At 23.6% G+C, this 24,758-nt stretch overlaps 1 protein-coding gene across 1 annotated transcript in view; it reads left to right on the top strand.

The window, feature by feature from the left end:
• Nucleotides 1–18,928: 18,928 nt before the first annotated feature.
• LOC129615209 (uncharacterized) overlaps nt 18,929–24,758 on the top strand; it is a 36,779-nt gene continuing 30,949 nt past the window's right edge. The window contains exons 1-2 of the mRNA XM_055530307.1: nt 18,929–18,946; nt 20,195–20,456. Of these exons, the coding sequence (XP_055386282.1) occupies nt 18,929–18,946; nt 20,195–20,456 (280 nt within the window). The remainder of the gene's footprint in view (nt 18,947–20,194; nt 20,457–24,758) is intronic.

Below are 24,758 nucleotides of genomic sequence, written 5' to 3'. Positions count from 1 at the left end.
TTGCTCGACATTTTTATTTTAGCTGTCAGCATTTACTTTTCAATTAAGACTCCATACAAATTAACCACGAGTCAGTTTCGAGCGTTCATGTACTTGAGTGCATTCAGGAAGCCCGGTTGCGAAAGATTAAGCGAATTTTTTAACCGTTCGGCAAATTGTAAAAGGATTTTTCTTAAAAGAATAAAAGTAGAAAGCCTTTCATATTTTTTTATCTCTACAGATATGTTCACATGCCCTATAGGACTCAAAAACTTGCTTTTGAAGGTTGTCAATTTTGAAATCAGGATCATTAATACAGTCACCACGACCAAAGTCAATTGCGGTTTTCAAAGTAAGATCTGTAGTGTAAATACTTGTTTATTAACTATAGGACCAGTTTGGCTAATTTCTATGCTTTAAAACACACTGAATCCGTTACGTTAGTTTCAAATATATTGGAATACCTCTAACATCCGCCACAATCATCTCAGCTCTCCTAGCAAGTTCCAAAATTTTTAACGTACATTTATTAAGCGTGAATAAAGTTTATATTGGATAATTTTTGCATTATTTAACAATTTCCAACATCAGCACATTTAAAAACAATAATAAATAACTGTCTTTGTAAAAAATACTTCCTTCGAAATAACAAAAATATAATAAATATTTGAAAATCGAAGAAATTTAATCTTACGGAAATGAGTAATAAAAAGTATAACAAAATATTGTTATTCCCAGACGTACCAATTTTATTTATTGAAAACCCCTGCAAATTATAATAATTTGAATTTCCTAACAAAATGTGTTTTACTAGTGTAAAATAAAAGTATTGCTTTGTAATACAATCATTAAAATAAAAACTCTTGTTAAACACAAAAATTTGATCTTCCTAATAACATGTGTTTTACAAGGGCGTAATAAAACAACACTTTACATTTCTTTAATAATACAATTAGACCACAAAGGCAAAACAATCTACCATCAGGTAGTTAGCCACGTGTCATTTTAACATGGGAACTTCGTCAATTGAAAAAAACATTTGTCGCAGGTAAATCACGAAATGACCTACAATATTATTTGTTAAATAAAAAATTCAAATCTTAAACATGGGATATTTGGGTAATTAGAGCATTAAAAATGCAGGTAACTTGTGCAGATGTTTTATATTTTGGGTTAAAAAATACAACTATCTTACTTGTCGCTGAATGTAAGATTTAATTTTAACTATAGTGAACAAGTTTTAAACCATGGACATAAAGTACCTACACTATATATCACATAAAATAATATTTTAAGCGTTATAAAATATTTTTTATTATAAAAAACTAAAAAATATTCTATACTGATTATGTATTATTTCGAACACTAAACGCTTAACTTTGGTTTTTGATTCTTATTTGCACGCGTTATAAAAACCTAACTCGACATAAGAAGCCTTTTGGAATATAATTGTATTTGCAACAATCGCCTAACTCGAGATGAGTTTAAAAAACTACCAATTTTTATTTTACACAAATCGCTTATGTCGAGTTAGTATTTAAAAAAACTCAAAATTAATTTTGCAACAAAAGCCTAACTCGAGATAAGCGGTTGTAAAAATTCATACAAATAAAAAAAAATGTCACTAATTTCGATTTGCAACAATAGCCTATCTCGAAATAAGTGGTTTGTCCAAAACATAAAAAAGATGTTTTCTGCTCTTAACTCGATTTAGGCGATTAGTGCAAGTGCATATGGTTGCCATTTCGAGTTAGGTCATGTGTGAATCCGACAATAACTCCGGCTGCAATAGTCGCAGAACCACCAAAATTTGTGAGCATATGAAACTCAAAACGGAGAATTCGCTGGCAAACATATCTCATTTTTGTCTTAACTCGAGTTAGGCGGTTTGTGTTTGAGGCCACTGATATATACACAAAGAGTCAATGACATATGATATTATATTTGTTAGAAAAAGTAATTACTTAAAATGCACATACTCATTAATAAAATTATTATTAAAATATCTCTTGAAATAAGTATTCGTTAATGTTTTCCAATATCATAATGTATAATTCCAAATATCATTTAAAAAATTCTTAAAATTGCAAACGTATTCATTTAATCGAGAAATAATTAGAATTTCCATAAAATCTACTTAAAAATTCAAATCTAATATCGGGTGTGTATAAAAGAAATTATTTTTTTTTCCTTTTTAGAATTTTAAATAAATATTGTATTAATTTGTATAAAGACGTACAGTTATTTGTACATTGTACAGACAATATAAAATCAATAATCTCTTCTACATTTTTATTCCATCAGCTTCGTTACTTCGCCAATTTTTCCCTATACTCTTACAAAAACGCGATAATATCATTTAAATATTTAAAACTTGTGTATAACATGTACATTTGTAATATTCAAAAGTGTATAGAAGAATAATATAAAGTAACACAAGCACAAAGACACAATGAACTTTTACTCATTACTGTATAAGAAAGGTTTTTAAATATGCATAATTTGCTTTTGTATTTTACTCATTTTATATTTTCTCAAAAAAGGAAATTAATTATTTATATTCTAAAAGCATTCATATTCATATACAACATATCATTAGAAAATTTTTTATTTAAAAGAGCACTAAAAATAATAAAGTTTTTGAAAAAAAAAAAAAATTTAAAACAAATATTCTTTACTTGCAAAATATTTATAGAAATTTAATTGCAAAAAATTAACATTATGAACTTTCTGGAATGACAGACTTGATAATATGAACTTTAGCATTATCACTTAGAAATGCATACTTTATTAGAAAACAAATATTGAAAGCAAAAAAGCTTATTATAGTCCGCTATCTCTAATATAAAAGCTAGCAATTTTCTGTGTCAACCATTTTTAATCATGCAAAATCATTTGGAACCGTCTGAATTTTATATATAAATTTTTCATAATATGCAATATTTCGACATAAATTTGATCTTTCAAAATTTTCTAAGTCATTCACAAATTATACGTTTTCTTTTTCCATTTTACTCCGAAAATTTAAGAAAAATATTTTGATTAAATTAGCTTTTTATAAAATATTTTAATTTTCAATTCCCAGTGTTAAAATATTTAATTTCATTATTTGAATATTTAAATTAAATTACTGTATAGATGCTGTCATGTTGATATTTAAAGCTTTCCTTTACATTATTCACTCGTTGGCATTTTTGCTTTTGCATCTACTTCTTTTATTCAGAAAAATTATATGTATAATAGAAAAAATTTAAAATTTGTTTTCTTTTTGTATTTTTCCATAATATATTTTCCAACATTAAAACTTTTAATTAAATGATCGTTTTTTTTTTTACTAAAAGGAAAATGTACCCTTTTTGTCGAAAAATTTTCTAAAAGGATTCGTTTTTTTTAATCTTCGAAAAAATTATTAAGATTATATAAATTGTCAAAACAAGTAAAGCCAAAGAAAAATATGATACCTATATAAAAATAGAGAGGGGGGAGAGAGAGAGAGAGAGATTGCGTATCTTTCAATTTCCTTATTTCTTCATGTAAAATTTGTTCAAATAGAATTCAATGAAAACGAAGAAAAGTAAAAAATAATGTTACTCTACTGCACAACATATGCAAAATAATGAAATTGTCTGTATGCTACCTTTAACTGATAACAGAATAAAATATTTTTGCTTTTATTATCAACAATCTTTCAATTTGAATTTAAATTAGTTAAAACTCAATATAAAATCACATAACAACTTTCTCCAATAACTAACAACTTTCACCAATTATCATGAACGAAATATTATAATAAAATTCTTTATTATAAAAACAAAAAAAATTAATTCTGAAGATTCACTTTTATTTCCTTAATTAAGTTGTTGTTGAAATCAATATTAATGGTATTAAATTTTATTATATTGGTAATTTTCACTATACCCCAACCCCACCAAAGTAACTACTATAAGAAATTTTTATTTTTTCACCTTATATATCGATAAATGTACATACGTACTTCTCAAATAAGAACAACTGAACTGGAATTTTTAAACAAGATACACAAAATGTTAACAAAATATAACAATATACAAAAAATTAATCGCTTTTCCACTGCTCAATCTGAAATAAAAACGATTTAAAAAGATTTTCATTTTAAATATTTTACATTGGATTTTATGTGAATTTTTTGATTGCATGACGGTGGCACAATGATAAAAAGAACATTTTTGTATTTCATTTTGAAATTTTTTTTTGTTTTTTTGTGTCTGTATGGCATTTTATAGGCAAGCATGAGGTCGAAAAAAAAAATACAATAACATTTTTTTTTCTCTTCATTTTCTCTTTTTTTCTTTACGTTTTTTTTTTTAGTTATATTCATAAAAAAGAATAAACAAAAGCCACCGAAAAAAAAATTATTAAATTCAAGCTGTAGAAAATTTCTTAAATAAATGGATACAAAAAAAAAGGCAATAAAAAAAAGACAACAAAAAAATTTAAAAGGATTACTTTAAAGGATATTTTGACAAGGTACATTTATAATTATAGGATTAAAATTATTATGTTTTTTGTTCCACCTTCACTCTATATTCATATTTAAGCAATTTTTATTACTCTTTAATGATTAAGGATATAAGAATATGAGTGAAAAAATTCGAGTATTATAACAAAATGGAGAGAGAGAGAGAAAAATAATGAAAGAAATGATTTCTTTTTAAATAAAATTTAAAATAATTTAAAAACTAAATAAATTTTTTTCTATTAAATAAATTAAATAATATTTTGAAAAACAGTAAAAGAACAAAATTAATAAGAATAAGAGCGGTGAATAGTTCTCTTAAAAAAAGAATTTCTCTTTATTTCTATTTTACGTTTATTTTTTATAGTGTTGCTCTGTATTTGCACTCTTAAGAAAATGAGTAATTAATACGAAAGAAAAAGAGTAATAAAACTAGTATTATTTATTTTTCACTTAATCTTCAACTTTTTCTTTTTTTTTCTGATATCTTTTTAAACTTATAAGAATTTTAAAATGAAAATTTTTAAAGTTTTCTTTAATTATTTTTTTTAACCATTTAAACTTTAAAAAATTTTCTTTGCGTTTATTTAAAGTTTTGGTTTTGCTTTAAATTATTTTAAACTCTTAATATTTTAAAATATTTTTTTATGTTATGCTGGTAGGGATTATATGCAAAATTTCAAAAATAAAATCTTAATGATATTTGTTTCAGACGTATCTACCATACGATTATTTCATCAACAAAAACATAAAGAAAAGTCTATATGTACTTTAGGAGTGAAAAAATATCTCTGTCTGTATGTCGAGACTAAAGATAACCACTCATAACTCTAGAATATTTCTACAAAATATTTTTTAAGATAGACAAGGCTTTAAGGAAATTTTTTTATTAAAATTTTTTTCTTTTGCATATTTTTTTAATTTTTGTAGTTTTTTTTTTTAAACAACTATATATTTCAGTATTTACTCTAGAATTAATTTTTTTTCTTTACTTATGTTATCATTATAATGCTTTCATCATAGATATATTATTGTTCATATGCAGATATATGTATTTATAAACATGCATACGATTATGTGCACATTATTATGTTGATATGAGTATGCATATGAGTATTCAAAACATTTTAAATATTCCAATTATAATTGTAAGATAACAATGCTTTTAGGATCATTTCATTTTATATTATGATAAGTATAATAATGTTTAACATATATAAATATGTATATACATATAATATACTATGTGTATGACATTTTTTATGGTGTAACACAAACATAATTTTTCACAATATATATAATCCAAAATAAAATTATACATTAAGAATTATAGTACGTAATTTGAATGTATGTTTTAAAATTTTTCATGCAGTGCACAAGTTATAACAAAGCTAAAAAAATTTTCTTAAACTTATGTAGAATTGTATTTGTTTATTATTAGACAAACGGGGTAGACTAAACTGTTATGAGAAACTAAAATTTTTGCAAATTAAGATTTCAAATTACGATATAACAAATATTATTTGCTTATGCAATATTTGAGAGGAAAGCGTTTTAATCCCGCTGATAAAAAAAAAAAACTCATAGCACACAATATCAAATTACGGAAAATTAACGAACTTTATGTAATTACCTTACGAAATTTAAGCCAGAAATAAATTTTCATTTAAATAAGCTAATTCATATGCGACCTTTTTATAACCTGTGTGTAACAAGCTAGTAGGTTACACTAAAGCTGGTTCTAAAGAAGTTCTTAATTTTTTTGGATTATTGCATTGTAATATTAAGAACCTTAAAATTGTACTTATTTATTGAGATTATAAAATTTATTAAAACTTGTCTTCTTGAATTACGCACTGTTTAAGGGACTGTACTAACGGATGTTCAGTATTTACTACAACGAAATTCCGATTCTTCACACTTTTAGTGTCTTTCAAGACATTTAATCCCCTAAAATAAATAAAAAATGTCAAATATAAATAAATAATAATTGAGGACTCACTTTTTAACGATTTGCTTAAATTTGTTCGTCATACCATTGTTTTTGGGGTAAATACTAACTTAATAAAAAAAAAAATATCTATTTTATGAAAATTGAATATTTCTATAAATCTAGAATAAATCTAGAATAAATTTCGCTCTATTAAATAAAAACTTCGCCTTCAATGAATAAACTATATAATTCTCGGATTCATTGCTCAAATATTTCAGCTGGTGTTTGCCAAGCATTCACCCCAAATTACCGTATACACAGAGAGTATATACGTACATAAAAATGTATATAAAGAAACCTAAAGTAGGATACAATTTATTGTATTCGCTCAAAAATTTATCCCCTCTTCATGTCTGGAATTCAACACATTTTTTTTTTATTTATTTTTATATTTCTTACATTTTTTATACTTTCTTTTTAAAATTTTCTTACATCTGTTATATATAAGGTTAATGAAACTAAAAAAATGTATACTTTCATTTAAGTATTATAATTAGTAAATGTACGTGAGGAATTTACAACTTGATATACTAGTCTTAATTCAAATATATACATGAATTTGTATTATATGTGTATATATGGGTTAATAAGGATTCATTATTACTTGCTAAATAGTTTGGGCTTTTACATTGTTAACATATAGTTAAACCTTGTTATAAATCCTTCCTTTTAACAAAAAGATAAATTTCTTTGTTTTAACTTTCTAAATTTTTCAATTTTATTTTACTTTGAAGTAACTTTTTATTCTTTAAAAAGGCAAAAATTTATTCGTTCCGACAATAATAAAAAGTACATAATTTTCATTTGCTTAAAAATATATTTCTGAATAAATTCATGCTAAAAAAAGTTTTAAAGGTTTTTGTTTAAGTTGGAGGAGACTATTTACATTCACAGAAAATGGTGTAGTGTAGTTTAAGAAGTAAAGTAAAATAATTCATCTCTAAATATAGAATTATTTAATTAATAAAATGAAAAGAGCATATTATAGATTGTGAAGACTTTCAAGAAGCAATCCAAAAATTTAAGACAAAATCACTAAAAAGCCAAGTAGTTTTTAGTATTAAATTTATATTTAATTCTATATAAGATTTAAATAATTTTTCCTTATTATTAAAAGTTTTATCGTAAAAAATGGCGCGTAATACAAGCGAATGTTATTTTCATATTAGAAGCCGGAAATTGATCAAACTGAAGTTCAATAACACGACTTTTGTGTTTTGTTTAGATTCAAATTTTGTTTAAAATGAAAAAAGTATTGTGTAAGAAGAATTTTCGCCTTGAAACTGTAGTCGCGTCATTCAAACCATAATTTTTTTTTTTAAATTTTAAATTATTTTTTTTTTATATTCACATAATAAAATTTACAGCAAAAAATTAATTTTGAAACACCTTTTAGGTACATATATCAAAAGTGCTCCGTATCATTACTAACCTTTGCTTTAAGATTGTAGAAAAATCAGTTTGCAGACCACCCTTAATCAAACTCCGTACTTTCTAATTACACTCCAAATTTTTTAAGTGAAAATAATAGCTTCTTGTTATTTTCACTTAAATGCTGCAGCAAAACGAATTTACAAAGTATTATATTTACATTATTTTAATTTTAGTAAGTTATCTTAAAGGTTTATAACAATTAATGCAAAAAATGGTAACAAAAAACTTGCAGCGCTACATTCTGAAAATTTAAAAAACATTGTCATATTTTTTTTTGGGTCGTTCTCCGCTTTTTTCTGCTTATTCAAAATGGTTTTTAAGCAAAAGAGAATTGAATACTTGGTCAAAATTTCTGCATAAGCAATATGGAATGCAATAAACTTCGCCTAAGTTAACGCAGTCTTTACAATGCGATATTATACTGTTCATAACACAATAACTTATCTTTTATCGTATATACGAGTATATCATGGTATGAAGATACAAGCTTACATATTCATAATTTATATTTTTTGAAAATTTAAATTTGAAAAGAAAATTTATACTTTCGTAATTTAAAACAATGGTAACAGGCAAAAACAGAGGAAGTTACGCCATAAACCTATAAGATCCTTAAGAAAGCTTTCACCAAAAAACCATGTATTCTTCCAATGTAATTAAACTAACTTGAATTTCTCCATTAATTTCATTTTCCATTTTTATTTTTGATTTCGAAAATATCAAAATTCAATTCCCATTTATTCCCATCTGAAACCTTTACTTGTTACTGAATAGCATTATTTATAATATTCTTCATTATATACTTAACAAGTATATTTTATTGACTCCAAATTAACAAAACTTTTTTAAAAAATATTAGAAGTAAAATTTTCACCTTAATAAATTTTTTTTAATATTGTCAAAGTTTGTTAACAAAAACAATTTAAAGGTTATCAAACTACAAAAATGTTTAACCCTTTTGGCGATTTAATTTCTTTGCTAATGAAAACAAAATAATCATATATGTGTATAAGAATGTTGAAATGATAAAGTTGAAAACAATTATTAAATATTTAAAAAGTTATTTTTTACTAATTCTCATAATATTGAAATATAATATTTAAAATATTATTGTTCGTTTTTAAAATATTTGTAGGAAAATTCATACGACAAAATAATATAATTTTAAAAAGTTGTATAAAATATATTTAAAAAACTACATATATGAAAATTTTATCAAAAATTAACAAATTGCATGTATGTACAAGTAATATACATAATACATATACTCGTATGTATTTGCCTATTTAAATATTTATAAACTTTAAATCCCCTGAGAAAAAAACTTTTCAAAATTTAACTATTATAAGTACAAAACAATTATCAAAATAGATAATTCTATTCAATTTATTTAAAATATAAATATACATATAAATAAAGAAATTAATATTATATTAAAATTAATATATTAGACTTAATTATATACACAGATAATATAATATAAGAGAGAATTTTATTAATAATGGCGTTAAACTTATGATAATTTTGGAATTATTTTAAATTACAAAATATTAAAATAATTAAATAAATGTTGGTCCAATTTTGTATCATAAATAGTTTTGACATGACAGCTGGGAATTTATAAATATTTTTTTGAATAAGCATGTTTATGTATTGGAATGTAACTTTGAGTTTCTGGCATAATCTCATTGAATTAAAACAAAATATGCTTATTGATAATAAAATAATTGTGACGATTCGCTTTGTTAACATGATCTGCATTCCTTCTATTATACAAAATTAAAATTTAAAACGCAAATTATTAATATTGGATTTGAAAAACAATTTATTTCTCATAAAAAATCGTTCTCTTTTTCTAATTTCGCCAACTCGATTACACTAATTTTTTACAACATTATTTTGCTATGGAATTTCTCTTATGTAAGTAAATGGAAAGTTCAGATGTTAAAAGTGTTAACTACATTTTAGTTCATATAAATATTTTGCTCAATTTTTTCTGTCCCCGAATTGTTGGAATTGAGTAAAATTAATTGTAAGAATTTAATTCTGGCGGAGATTTTTTAAATAAAGACATCATATCGCATCCTTTGCATCATATTATATGATTTCGTGTTGCTCAATCCTATCTTTTAATTTCAATTCAGAAGAGAATTCTTTGATGTTGGTCAAAGAGAATTCTCTTTTTATTAATAAATTTCATAAATGCTCTAGTTAATTTTTCTCTAAAAATTTTATACAAAATTTTTATCTAAATAATTTTTCTATATACCAAAATTATATTAAAATAATATTTACTATATAAACAATTTTGTCAAAAGTTCATAATATTTATTTTAAGTAACTGTTTATTAAAATCTAATTTCAAAATAAATGTGTTAGTATAAGTTTATTAACAGCTAAATTAATATACCATTTATTAGAATTAAATATCAGTGTTGGAAAATGCTTTGTTTCCATTAAATTTTTTCCAGACACATTTTCAACTTTTTTTATTAAAATAACTAAAAACTTACAATAATTAAGAATATTATAATTCAATTTTTGCTAGAAAAGATTCTGTTAATTTTTGTTAATTACACAATTCTTCACAAAATCACATGTCAGTGATATCCTGTGGCAAAGAATGAAATCATCTTGCGAGGCATACAAAACAGAAAAATATATGTGATATAAAATGTAAAACAATGCCTTAAACGTGATGTTAAAAATTAATTATTTAAAAAATTCTCATTTTATTGAAATTTATTCCTAGAAAACCATAAAGATTAAATAAAAAACATAATTTATTTTTATTCAAAAAGTATTCTAAAACAATATTTTGGTAGCACAACAATGTGTATTTAAGACCTTTAAATGATTACCCTGATTTCTTCATTGCTTTTCTTCTAAATAAATTTTATATCGCCATTTTTACATTTTTATGCCGTATTAATTTTTGTTTTATTAAATTTAACAGCTTTTTAAGAATAGATTTGAATAAATTTAGCTCTCAGAAATAAATTTACAAATAAGTTTAGAAAATTTTTTTTTACATTTACTTTTAACATGAAATTTAAAAAAATAGTGTTAAAATAACCTTTACGTATAAATTATAATTTTTTGATGGACACGCCGAAACGTATTGAAGATTGTGAGCAAAATGTGAGAGAGATGTGTGAGAGCAAAAGCAATTTTAGATTTAGAAGCTAAACTTGGAAAAATATTTTATGTGATAATGAACCGCCTCACATTTTAGTTTCGATTGAATTGCCTTTGACGAATTCGAGTAATTAAACAATAAACATACATTGTAATCTTACATTCTATCTAATTCCTAAAAAATTTTTAAAAACTAAAAATATATAGCTTCACGTTGCACATTTACCTTGACTCTATGATGTGACTATAAATATTTCAAGATTTTAAGAACTATTCATTTTTAAACCAAATTAACAAACAATATCTGTGACAAAAAATCTTTTAATAGTATCAATAAAATATTTTTTACATTAATAATTTCCACAATAAAACGAAATGAACAAGGAACATAATTCCATAACGAGAAATTTTTCCAGATATACGCTTGTTAAAATTCATTTTTCAACACTGATAAAATGTGCAAAACATACGTAACCACATATAATTTGTTTCTATGTGTGAACATAATCTTCATAAACTTATGTTTGGCTACATATACGTATGTATTATATTTGACGAAAAGAAAAATCCCTTTAAAATAAATAATTTCTCCTATAAAATAATAATATATGTGTTTGTACCTACATGTGTTACTTATACACAATGCCACACATCCATGCATGTGTATAATAATATGTGGTATGTACTTTTATCTTTTTCTCACTTTGATCATAACAAATAAATTTTCATTTTATTTTTTTTTGCTTATTGTTCTTTTTATTATTTTTTTGATAAATTATTTATTTGCATTTAAAGAATAATCTCAAATTTCAACAGTTTGTTAGTCCTTGGAGCATATTATGAATGTACATATTATGACTTGTTTGTATGTTTCTGCAGTAAGTTTATATATATTTATGTATATAGGTACATATATATCCCTTTCAAAAGAATCATTTTTAAATATTAGAAAAAATTAAAATTATTTAGTGAGTATAAATGCATGGTTCCTTAAAAAATTCTAAATATATTCATTTTATTTTTAACAGTATATTCAAATACACAGGCACACATATAAGTCATAAAACCATGAGCTGTGGCTAATGTTTAAAAATAATATCGTAATTTTTACGTACGGTTTTTTCGAATTACATTACAATTAATGTGAGAAAGAAAGCAATCAAATTAAAGAAAAGAGAGAAATAAATTGATGTTGCAACATTGAGTTTTCATTTTACCATATTATTAATATTATACTAATTAAAATTTCCTATTAAAAATCTGCATTAAAATTAATTAGGTTTAGTAATAGTGTAAAATTTCCTAAAATTACCCTCTATTGCTTTAAACATCTAATTAATTTTGTATGTAATTATCCGAAATAAAAATTTATCAGGACAAAAACTCAATCTCACAATTTTTTTTTTAAAATAGTGTAAATATTAACCTGCTACTCGTAGAATCATTTTCATTATGTAATTGATTTTGGTATGTTGATTTATAATAAATAAATTCAAACTATACATTTAATAAATTTTTTTTTCTCGACGCCTAATTGTATGCAATGAAATTCAAAAGCTTAGTAATAGATTTTTCTAAATATTTTATTTGACCTAATCAGTCGACTTAATCGAATATTTTTGTTTATACATTCCTTTCAAATATTGTTCTCCCCTAAATGTATGCAATAAATGTACACATTTTTTAAAAAACAAAAACCGAGAACAAGTAATGCATATAGCATTACTTTTAATTCGGAGAAGAAGAATGTCTTAAAATTGCGACATTAAGTAATTGCGACTATGAATAAAATTATTGTTATACTCCACCGCTGTCATATTATCGTGTAATAATATAAGCTTAAGAAAATATCCTAATTTTTTAAGAAAATATTTTGAATGACTTCCAAACAAATTTAAAATCTAAATAAATTAAGTTTTTATGAGCAACATTGCTTTTATTTCTGATACAAAATAAACTATAAAATAGTAAAGAATTATTATATATAAATTTCTTTACTTACTTCTCTATGTCCAAGTTTTTATGATACAAGAAACGACAATGAAAGTTATACAAAATAGTATTAAATCTTAGAATTTATATCAATTTATTTGTAATATATTCGTGAATATTATATGATTGGGTTCTTCTTGGCTTATCAAAATATCAAACAATATTTTATTAAATTGTGTTAAAATAGATACTTTGCTTCCACACATATTACATAATATATGTGTGTATAGCATAGATAAGATAAACAATTTATTTTATAACTACAAACGTACACTTAAATACATACCTAGATTTAAAAACCTCATATATACGAGCATATAATATTAAAATAGATTTTATAAATCTTAAATCTATAAAAATATCATAGTTATATAATTGTATATATAGAATATCTACTTATTTTTTATTTTAAGACTAACATTTTGTACATACCATAGTTTTATTTTTTTTTTTTTTGTTGTATAACAGTTTTACGATTTTTTACGTACACATAAAAAAAGGATAACCTCAGTTAAAAACCGCAAAGGCATAATTTTCTATTTCTTAATATTTTATAGAAATGTACATTTTATATTCACATAATATTTGTACCTATATATAAGTAAAATTTATATACAGTTGCATATTTATGTACATAATTGTATGTGTTATACAAAATATGACCAGTGAAATTTTATAAATAAAATAAGAAGACAAAAAATGAAGTGAGGAAGAAAAATTTGTTCGTATAAATAAATGTACATAGATATGTAAAGAAAAAAATCCCTTTCAAGGACAATGAGAAAATATTGTGCCCATAATAGATAGGCACACACAACATAAAAATAAAAAAAATGTAATACGTTTTTGCCTCCCATACAAATTTTACTCTATGGTTGGTTTTTTTTCAATATTTTTTATTTTTCCATTTTGGAATCACATCTTAAATTTTCTTTAATTTTTTTTTTTTGCTTGCCTTTTTTTTACTTTATCTTTGGTGAGTTGAGTTTCAGAAATTTAGTGCATACATACATACATACAATATAAGGTGTACCTTATACATTAATTTTTATTTTCTTTTTATCTCTATTATCATTATTATTGTTATTTTGTTGTTATTTGCTATAGAAGAAGTGGAAAACCTATAAATGAATTATGACTTGAATAAAATTTTATTTTACAATATTAAGAGCTTTACAATAATAATAAGAAATCATTTTGCTATTATAAAATTACTGGTAACCATATTGTTGTTCTTATTATTGTTATTATTTTTATAGAAGAAAAAATAATTTTGGGATTTAATTTTGGCATTTCATTTTGACTTCACATATTCTCTTAAAGTTTTATAATATTATATTGTTCTTTTGTACCGAAAAATTAAATAAAATTACAGAGAGGTAAAATATGATAAACACAAAAATCATAAGGAGAATATAGATTTTCAACACAAAAAAAAAATAATGAAACAAAGAAAAAACCAATTTTTTCTTATTTTGAATTGAAATTAAATAGATTTCTTTTGTTTTTAAAGAAAATTCTCTGGTCTCTTTGTAGTTAAAATTAAAATAATTTTTTTTCAAAATTTTCATTTTTTCATATATGGTTTCTGTGCTCTTTGTTTTCCTTGAGTAATACAGTTGAATTTCGGTAAAAGAGAAAAATGTTTATAACATACCTTTTACGAGAAACAAATATTCTCTTACGAGATAAGATAACGGGATAAATCTAATGACTTTATTGTTGGAACAAATATTTTTTGACCCCTTGGAACTTTTCTTTATCTAGGTTCAACTGTATATATTAGAATATGTACATAAGTCTATTATAAGGAAAAAAATAAAACAAAAAAAAAATTATTTTTATTTTATACATACAATAGTTGTACCATTTCACGTTTTTCTACAAATGTTTTCTCTAAGGCGCGTAATCCAAGAAGACAAGACTTTGAAACAAATAAAAATATAAAATGAAAAAATAATAAGACAAAACAGGTTTTTGCCTAGAAAATTTTTTTTGATATTTTTCTGTTGTTTTTCCTTTTGCTTACACACATACAAATTATCGTATACTTCATTCGTTTTGATAAAATAAATTTTCATCATAATTTTCTATTCTTCTTCTTAAAGTGTGTGATATGTGCGTTCGTACAAACATACATACATACATATATGTATAATATATTATTTAGGTTATTTTTTTTTCAGCAAAAATATACTACTCCCATGAGATATCATGGAATTTTTATAAAAAAAAAAATTTTTTTTTGGTCTATCTTTTCCATTTTATATAAAATATTTGTATAGCATATGCCCAACTATATATGTATATAAAGTAGGTTTTTCTATATATATATATATATGTATATGTATATATGCATGTATTTATTACTGTTTCAAAAACATTATTTTCATTCTTTTCTTTTTATTTTTGATGAAACATGTTTAGAATTTTCAAAAAAAAAAAAATTTTCTTTTTTTTTTTCGGAATCAAATAAAATTTATCGAAGAATAAAAGTTATATCGCTTTAGGTTTTTTGAACATTAATAAGGATTTATTTCTTGAATGAGAAAGAAAAATAGAATTTTTTTCTTTTCTTTTGGGTTTTTATTTCTTTTCATCTTCTTGTTTTCAGTTTTAATTTTTTTTTTTTTAATAAAATTGATTGATTTAAATTATTTACATTTTCCAAAAATGGTATTTGTTTGTTTACTTATTTATTTATTTATTTATTTGCTTGACGCTTGTATAAGTGCCTTCTTGTCGTTAGCGTAAAGATAAATTAGCAGTATGGTAGCAAAGCAGTAATACCAGTATAACAAACAAGAATATTGTGGGAACAGTAATAATAATATCGAAAATGAAGAAAGACAGAGAGAGAGAGAGAAAATTATAACATGTATGCTTTGTTTTAGTAACATGCAAAGTATGATATGAAATAGAAGTATAATGACCGGAGCCATTTTCAATGCCAAATAAAGAAAAATAAATTTTAATTTTGCATTTAGCCTTTTTAAAAATTACACCAAATCCATTTTTATAGAGTATAATAGAGTATAATAGAGTGTTTTAAAGAGCATTGAAATAAACATTGTAGCTGCTTCAAGTTTATACACAAATAGAAAAACACTTGACGCGATAAGTTGTCAAAAAGAAAACTACAAGCAAATTGCATTGTGATTTAATTGTTTTTAATATTGAAACCTGAGATATTGAAGGTACATCAAAATTGAATACAATAATTTTATCATGTTACTTGGGAGCCGCTGTTTCGTTATACACATGTGGACAACAAAACAATGTTTTCAATATGATATAATTTGTAATTCATTAGATCCGTTTTATTCAGCAGTTATAATTAATTCGATTTTTGTTAATTTAATTCTTATTAATTATTATCTTTACATTGAAATTGCTTTGTTAATTTGTTTAAGGTGGTTTAATTTATGTACATATTATGTATACTCGTATGTTATACATGAAAGAAAATGGAAAAGTTTGGCATAAAATACCATTGTGTTTTGAGTAATCTAGCACAATTTATTCGACCAAATATCCCAATACTGATAATAACAGAACACAACAATGTAACAACAAATAACAATAAAGAGAATAAAGAGAAGAGAAACAAAAAAAAACAGAAGAGATATATAAAATACGATTTTCATCAGTAATGCCGAAGGTTGTTAGAATTAGGGATCATTTTATTCTTCATACATGATTTTTTTTTGTCTTTTTTTTCACATTACATTTTTCTTCTCCTATTTTTCTTTTTATTTACTGGGAATATAGTCTTACTTTTCCATCTAAATCAAAAATACTTTTATATTATAAATATGTTGAAGTAAGTATCTAGTTGATTTATCAAATTATGTTGGAAAAACAAAAACCAAAAAAAAAACAGGATTTTTTTTTTTAAATTATTTTAGTATTTAAGAAAATATTTTGTAAAGTGATTTTTAGAACGTTTCAAATTTATATTATTATGCTTAATATATAAAAAAAAAATTTAATGTTAATGCAAAAGAATAAAACCATTCCTAGCATCCTAGCAGTATTATAAGTATATATATATATATATATATGTGTAAGTAAAGACACAAGGATACAAGTAATGTGCATAATATATGAAATATGTGAAAATTTCACTTGTGAATACTACATGTACGTAGCTAGTACATATACTTTTCCTGAAATCGAAAAATGAAGAATACAATTGAGTTTTTAGCATAGAATATACAAAAAAGGTATTGTATGTACATATTTATGTGCACACATAAATAAATATAGATGTATACATACATATTATTATAACTTTTTTTTTTGATTGAAAGAAAATGATTTACTGATGACATGAGTAATGATGGTTTTTAAATTGGGTTTTCTTTTCCGTTTTATATACGATTCCTGTTTTTTTTTTCTTCCTTTTGTACAAAATATTATTGGAATAAAAATAAATTTAAAAAATTATTTTCATAGAATTGAAAATGAAGAAAAAAATTCAATTTTTTTTTTTTGTAAGATACTATCGCAAATACGTACATATTATATATAAGTATACTAACTTTTGCACAAAAAATAAAGAGAAGTTAATTGAATTAAATCAAATGATACAAAAAAAAAGGAAAAGTTATTTTTATAGAATTTTTTTATTATTTTATATTTTCCTCATACCTTCATCACAAACAAAAAAATGAACAAGAAAAAATACAAATTGTTTTAAATTTTTGATAAACTGGTAACCATTTTAAATTACAAATATTTATGTGCGACAGGATCTTACTTTACGTAGAATAATATAGGGGGAATCGACGTAAAATAATAAAATGTCATTTGAACTTTTTATATCACTGTTTTTCTGTCATATTCAAAATAAACAGAAGAAAAATTTGGGCAAAAAATATATAAATTCAAATTTTCATAATTTTGTGAATTAAAATGAGAAATCAAATTTTTTTTTCAATAATTAATTAAAAATAAATTTCAACACTATCTTAAAGGCTAACAGAATATTAAAGACGAATCACTTCCAATTTTACTCTCTTAAACTTTTATGTTCAATTGTGTACACAAATAACATATTTCCCAAGAAACTGATCTAATTTAACCCTTTGTTGCCGGAGAATAGAAATAGGCGAAATCTGTTGTTCAATTGTTTTTGTTTTTTAATAAATGGAAACTATAGTTTCATGAAAAACAAAATTTTTTGGATTCGGTTGCTGGGTCTGAATTTAGGAACTCGATGTCATAAGGTTCCTACGTCTATAATTAGAAGTAAGTGAGAGTATAAATGCAAAATAGGGAAGTTAGAACATATATCGTAATTCTTTATTTGTAAACCAGTTGTTTTTATTTTTTCCTCAAAATACTAAAAACAAAATACATAAAACTTTAAGTTATAAAAATTAGACAAAAAAAAATTAACAAAATTAACTTGGAGCTTTTTTTTTCTCGTTTCACAACACAGATCGGTTATACACTTACTCTCAATACGACTTTCAAAATTAAATGAAACAAAAAAACGATAAAATATAACCGATAAACATATCGTTTATATTTTAACAATAAAACATATACGATAAAATGAAATACTATAAAGTATCAACAGCTTAAAATTAAAATTTTAGGTATATTTACGATTTTTAAATGATTTAAAGTTGGTATTGCTTGAGAGTAGAGTCGGACAACAAAAGGTTAAACCCATTTACAAAAAAAAAAATATTTCTTGTGATCAACACATAACCGACCGGAATGATTATTGTTAATTTAGTGAAAGTGTTGTAGGAGATTATGAAAATGTGTTTTAAACACTGCTTTACAATTTTAAGGACTGTAATAAACTTTTAGTTAACATTTTCTGCAAAGTTTATCAGTTATCTCCGGTAGCAAATATCAACAATTACTTACATAGATACAATATGGCATCAATTGCTTACGTAGATACTATAAAAAAATCGACTTCCACCTCTGTTTCCGAACCCTGATCTTTCTAAAAAATTTATATGTTTATTGTTTTAACATATCAAATTTTAATATTAAATTTCAAGGAAATTCGTTGTTTATTTCTCTCGGCTCGCAAAAAAGTACAGTTAACGTGGCGTTACATATCCCAAAAGTTGATCAATCCGTGACATAGCCAAAATATACACTCGTATATAAAATTTCATTAAAATCAGTTAAGCCAAATGAGATATACACGTGTACACAGATAAACCGACAGACCGATTACCTTTTATAAATATTTTATTTACGCTTCTCTACTATGTGAAACTACTATGTTCAGTATGGAAATCCAATTCTTTCCCACTGAAAACTCGACATCCGAAATTTATTGCCATCACATAACCTCCTTTAATGTTCGCAATGCTGTCGCTGAATTTTTAATTCAATTTTAAACTAACTTTTTCTTTTATTTTTAAATAAGAGTAGCTATAATTTTTCAGATATATTTTCATTTTTATTATTCAACCTCAATCTATTGTATTTAAAGTACATTGTATTTTATAAATGAAAGAAATACCATATTTGATCATATTATTGAAAATCCTTGAATATTATTCTCAAATAAATAATATTAAATTTTTTTTTTTGTGTATTTGCGCCTGTTAATTTTCTGACATCGTCAATAGCTTTCGTATCTACATAAATAAATAATTTTAGGAACGTGTCTTTACTCACTTCATAAACAAATTTCACTGCCAAATGTATAATATAGTCTTTGCTTATACACATGGGTAAACATTCGTATATAATATTTTATTTAAATACTTAATAAACAAAAAAAGACGACAAATTTTTTTTTTTAATAACAGAAAATTTTTCACAACAGTAAAATTTTATTTTCATGTAATTCCAGGAATTTTTTTTTTTTCCTTTCTGCATTCATCTTTCGAATGAATGATTTTGAAAAAAAAAAAGTAAATTTAAAATTTACAACTCTTACTTTAAAAAAAAAATTAAATTGGAATTTCAAGAAAAAAGATGAGCCAATCAAAAAATATTATTTAAAATTTTACAAATATTTTTAATTGTTGGAAAAATTTAAGGTTGAAAACATTAATGGAATAATATTGCCTTAAATAATTAATTTTTAACTATTTTTTTTTTCTATCTTAAGAAATTTTATTTAAATATTGTTAATGAAATTTTTTAACAATGAATTTTTATTTTTTTGTTATTTTCAGACAATCATTCGCGAAATGAATCGTTTGGGTATGATAGTTGATTTATCGCATGTATCAACAGGTACAATGCGTGATGCTTTATCTACAACTGAAGCACCTGTGATATTTTCTCACTCATCGGCATATGAATTATGTAATTCAAGTCGTAATGTTAAAGATGATGTTTTGCTATCATTAGCTAAAAATGGTGGAATAGTTATGGTTAATTTTTATTCAAAATTTTTATCATGTAATGAAAATTCAACTGTACATGATGCTGTCGGTAAGTTATTAAAAAATTTTTATTTTTAAAAATTTAAATTAAAAAAATTAAAATGAAAAATTTATGTAATTTCCTCTTTTATTTCAATTTCATTTTGTTTTTCAAACTTTTATTTCACATTTTATTTTAAAAATTCATCCTATTACATTTTTATAACAGTTGCATTGAACTAAAGAGGAACTGAACAGTTGAAGAGGAACTGAATAAATTTTGTTATATAGAAAAAACAATATCAAAAATTTTTTTTATTTAAATATTTTCACTGGATTGTTAATGCTATTTGAATCTATTCCAAAATAAAAAAAAAATTGCTTTTGAATGAATCGTAATGAACTACAATTGAATTTAACTAGAATTTGATGACTATTAAGACGGCGAGATTAGGTAACAAGTAGTGCATAACACCATTATCGTTCAGAAATTCACTGTCACTTCACAAAACCAAGAGTTATATAATAAAGTATACTCAAGAAAAGATCCAAGATTCAATTCATCACTTTTGATATAATGTCTGCTGTATATAGAAGGAAGTGTAATTAGATTAAATTTTCTACACAGTTAACAAAATGTATAAACTTTTGTAGATTAAAAAATTATTTCACTCATTTTTCGTATGAAAAGTTTCACTTTTAAAATTTTTTAGCCCACACAATTTTTATCATCTTCTATTTTGAGAGCGTTTTTCAGATACTAGAAACTTCAGAAAAATATTTATAAAAAGGCTATCAGTTAAGTTGGAAATGGTATATAAAATCATCAGTTGATTTAGGAATGGTTATATAAGATTTTAGAAAATTAATAGAATTTTCAAAAATTCTTGCGATAATCTCAAAACAATAATCTAGAAAAAGCACATATTTTTCCGATTTCAAAGGAACGTTTTTCGTGGGTTGAAAGAATTTTTATGATAAAAACTTCTTGTTAGAAAAAATAAATTACTTATTCATTGACTTATATTTTTTTTTAATTTCGTAGCCGATCCGACAGAGAAAATAAAATGAAAGTTAGAAATAAATTTTTAATAAATGTTTTTCTCTCTTTTCAAAATAATTTGAGTAGCAAACATCAAGATAAATTTAAGAGTTTTATGTTGCATGTAAGTGCTACAATTAAATGCTATTTTAATACAGACATAAATATTTTTACATTCATACATGATTCTTACAAAAAAAAAAATATTTTAATGAAAATATTAAAATTTTGGTATCATCAAAAGTTTCTCAAAAAAATTTTTTCATAACAAGCAAAAAAAAATGGTAATGAGACATGTAAGAATGAAAAAATTCATACCTGTAACCCTTAAAAGAATGTACAGAAACAGAAGAGAGAGAGAAGAAAAAAGAATTTCATGTATAAAAATAAAATTGTTAAACCAGCCACAAACCCGAACTCAAAAACTTTTTTTTTCATGAGTAATTTCTAAATTAAATTTTATATTGCATTTATGATTTTGATACAGAAAATTCCTTACGTTCTAAAATTAAAAATTTCTTATTTAAGCACTCTTTCTCATATTTGGTACATCTAACTTTTAAAATTATTTATAACATTAAACTTCTTTATTTAAAATAATTTCTTTTAAGGCAAACTATATGAATTTTAAGAATTTCGAATCGTTATGAAAAATTTTTAAAATTAATATTAAAAGATTTTTATATTATTTTTAGCAAAAATGTCCTCCAAAAAAAAGAACAAAGCAAATTTAACAAATTTTCATTTTATTTACTTGAAAATTATTCGATAATCTACATCAGGGATGGCGAACCTAAAGCACGCGTGCCCAAGGTGGCCCTCGTCACTACTTTGGATGGCACGCGCTAATAAATACTTTAGTGCATAAATTTTTAATATTTCCGATATTATATTTGCTAAAAATTGTTTCCAAAAATTTTTTAAGCGAAGCCTGTGAAGCTTTTTTTTTTTAAAAAACAACTAATTATCATCCTAATATTGATGACTTATCGGCAGCAATTCAACAACAAAAATCTCATTAATTCTATATTTATAATGTATGTATAAATAAGATTATGGCAGTTATAAATAAATCGACATATTTGTGTAAAAGACAAATATAATATTTTGTTTATTTTAAGGCACGCGAGTATTTTCATTTTTCTAATAATTATTTTTGGCACGCAGTCCGATAAAGGTTTGCTATCCCTGATCTACATCATACCTCATTTTTCAATAAACGCACAATAAAATAATATTCGTTTCATCTAAAATAAATTTTAAACATTGTGAAATAAATACATATATGCATAGTATATTGTACACTGTATAAGATATTATGCATACTTAACAGCTAAAATAAATTATTTGTAACAGTTTGGAAGGAATTTTATAGTTTATACTCGACTAATTTTACAAGAATTGAACTATTTTGCTACTATTATTGAATGAATTCAAATTGCTTCATATATTTAAATAATTTTATACAAACACTTTTTGTAATATAAGATTAGGTATATAACAAATAGAAGTTCAATGAAAACGAAAACCAATCGACTATTTAAATTAAAATTCTGATGTGATTAACACAATAATTGAAAAATCTCAATTGATTTATTCTTATTAGTCTGAAGAAAGATTTATAAATGGCTATGAAAATTTCCGTATTGAATATTTACTTAAAATTTTACAAAAATGTGTAGCCATTCGGCTATTGTGTATAAATTTAGTTTTTAGTAAATATAAACTTTCTGGAGTCCAATCTTTTTGAAAATGTTGTTGACAAATGGAACAGAAATCTTAAATTTTAAAAAATTTGCCTCATGGTATTTTATTAAATATGGTCAAAAATCTAAAATTCGTCGGTATACTTAATTCCTAGTGCCTGAGCTATAATATATTCGAAAAATTTATTAGTTCATTCTGTGTAAGTTCATTCTATGTTAGTTTAGACAATATTGTTATTGATTAGTTCAATAACTATATTGTCTAAACATAAAATTCCAAGAGAACTCCAGATTTTCTCACTACTCTACGCAGCTATATAATAAAGATACTATGCTTCAAAGATCTGGCATACAGAAAACAATGAATCAATCAATCGCATCCCCAACGTAAACTCAAATATTTATATAAATCTTCATTAAAATCAGTTCAGTTGAAATTGAATTGTATGCAACGTGGTCAGTTTAAAGAGGTACTTATCGCTGTTCAATCCAAAATAGCAGGCTCTAAATATATTGTTTTTTATTTCTTCAACTTTTTTAAGTCATGAATAAATAACACATTCGTATGCTGTAATACAATTATATTTTAATGCGATAAGCAGCACCATTTAAAATATTTTCAAACTTTTTCCACAATTTCCTTTCCTTTTCCCTTTTTCCTTTAATACAATTAAAATGTTTCATATTTTAATTTTAACAATTACAAAGAACTTTTACAATGGTACATATTTTATGTAGACTACCAATTTTTTTTGTTTTTACAACTTATTTCTCATTAAAAATAAAATTAATTAAAATTTAATTTGTTTCATAAAAAAAAAATACGAGAAGTTTACTTCAGAATTTAATCATCATGTATTCATCAAGAATATGTCATAAAAAAAATTTCTTAATATGGTTAAAGGCATAATTGTGTGATAGAGGAGCAAAAAAATATGACAAATAATTTCAATTTAACCCTTTTTTTTTTCTTCTGTCAAACTATAGTATCTTATAGATGTGCAGTTTAACGAATTTTATTTGTACATAATGTAGTGGTATACGTAGCTGATTTTTGACATATAAAATATAGCTGGATCTTATGACTACATTTTCAATTGACTTGTGAGATTCTTAATGTGTACATGGCAAACACTAAAATTTACTAAAACTAGTGCTAAATATTATGGCTGTTTCATACAACAAAATATATTCATTTACAACTCTAACTGTAAAATGCTGACAATTTGGTCAAATTATATAGCTATCTTTTTCTATATGAAAAATTTCGAAATAGAATGCTTAAGTCAAATTACATATAGTGTTGACAAAAATAAATAATTGCGATAGCATTAAAATTTTATACTGCACCGGCAATAATATACGGTTCTGAGTAACGAAAACGACTTGTATTTTTTAAATAAAATAACAGAAAATGTCATTTTTTCGAACTAGCCCGATTTCTACCAGTTTTTATCATTAGCAGCACGAAAAACTATAGCAGATGTAGTATAATATTTTTTTTCAGTGTAATTATTATTGATTTAACTACCAATTTTTAGTAGCACTCAGCAATTTTCTACGCAAAGATTATAAATGCTATGTTCTTCTTCACATTTCAATTTTATTTCTAATAATATCATCC

The sequence above is a fragment of the Condylostylus longicornis genome, unplaced genomic scaffold, assembly GCF_029603195.1.
Source record: "Condylostylus longicornis isolate FDR11 unplaced genomic scaffold, ASM2960319v2 ptg000135l, whole genome shotgun sequence".
NCBI classification, from domain to species: domain Eukaryota; kingdom Metazoa; phylum Arthropoda; class Insecta; order Diptera; family Dolichopodidae; genus Condylostylus; species Condylostylus longicornis.
The sequence above is the reverse complement of the archived record's forward strand: the minus strand, read 5'-3'. Positions and strand labels throughout refer to the sequence as shown.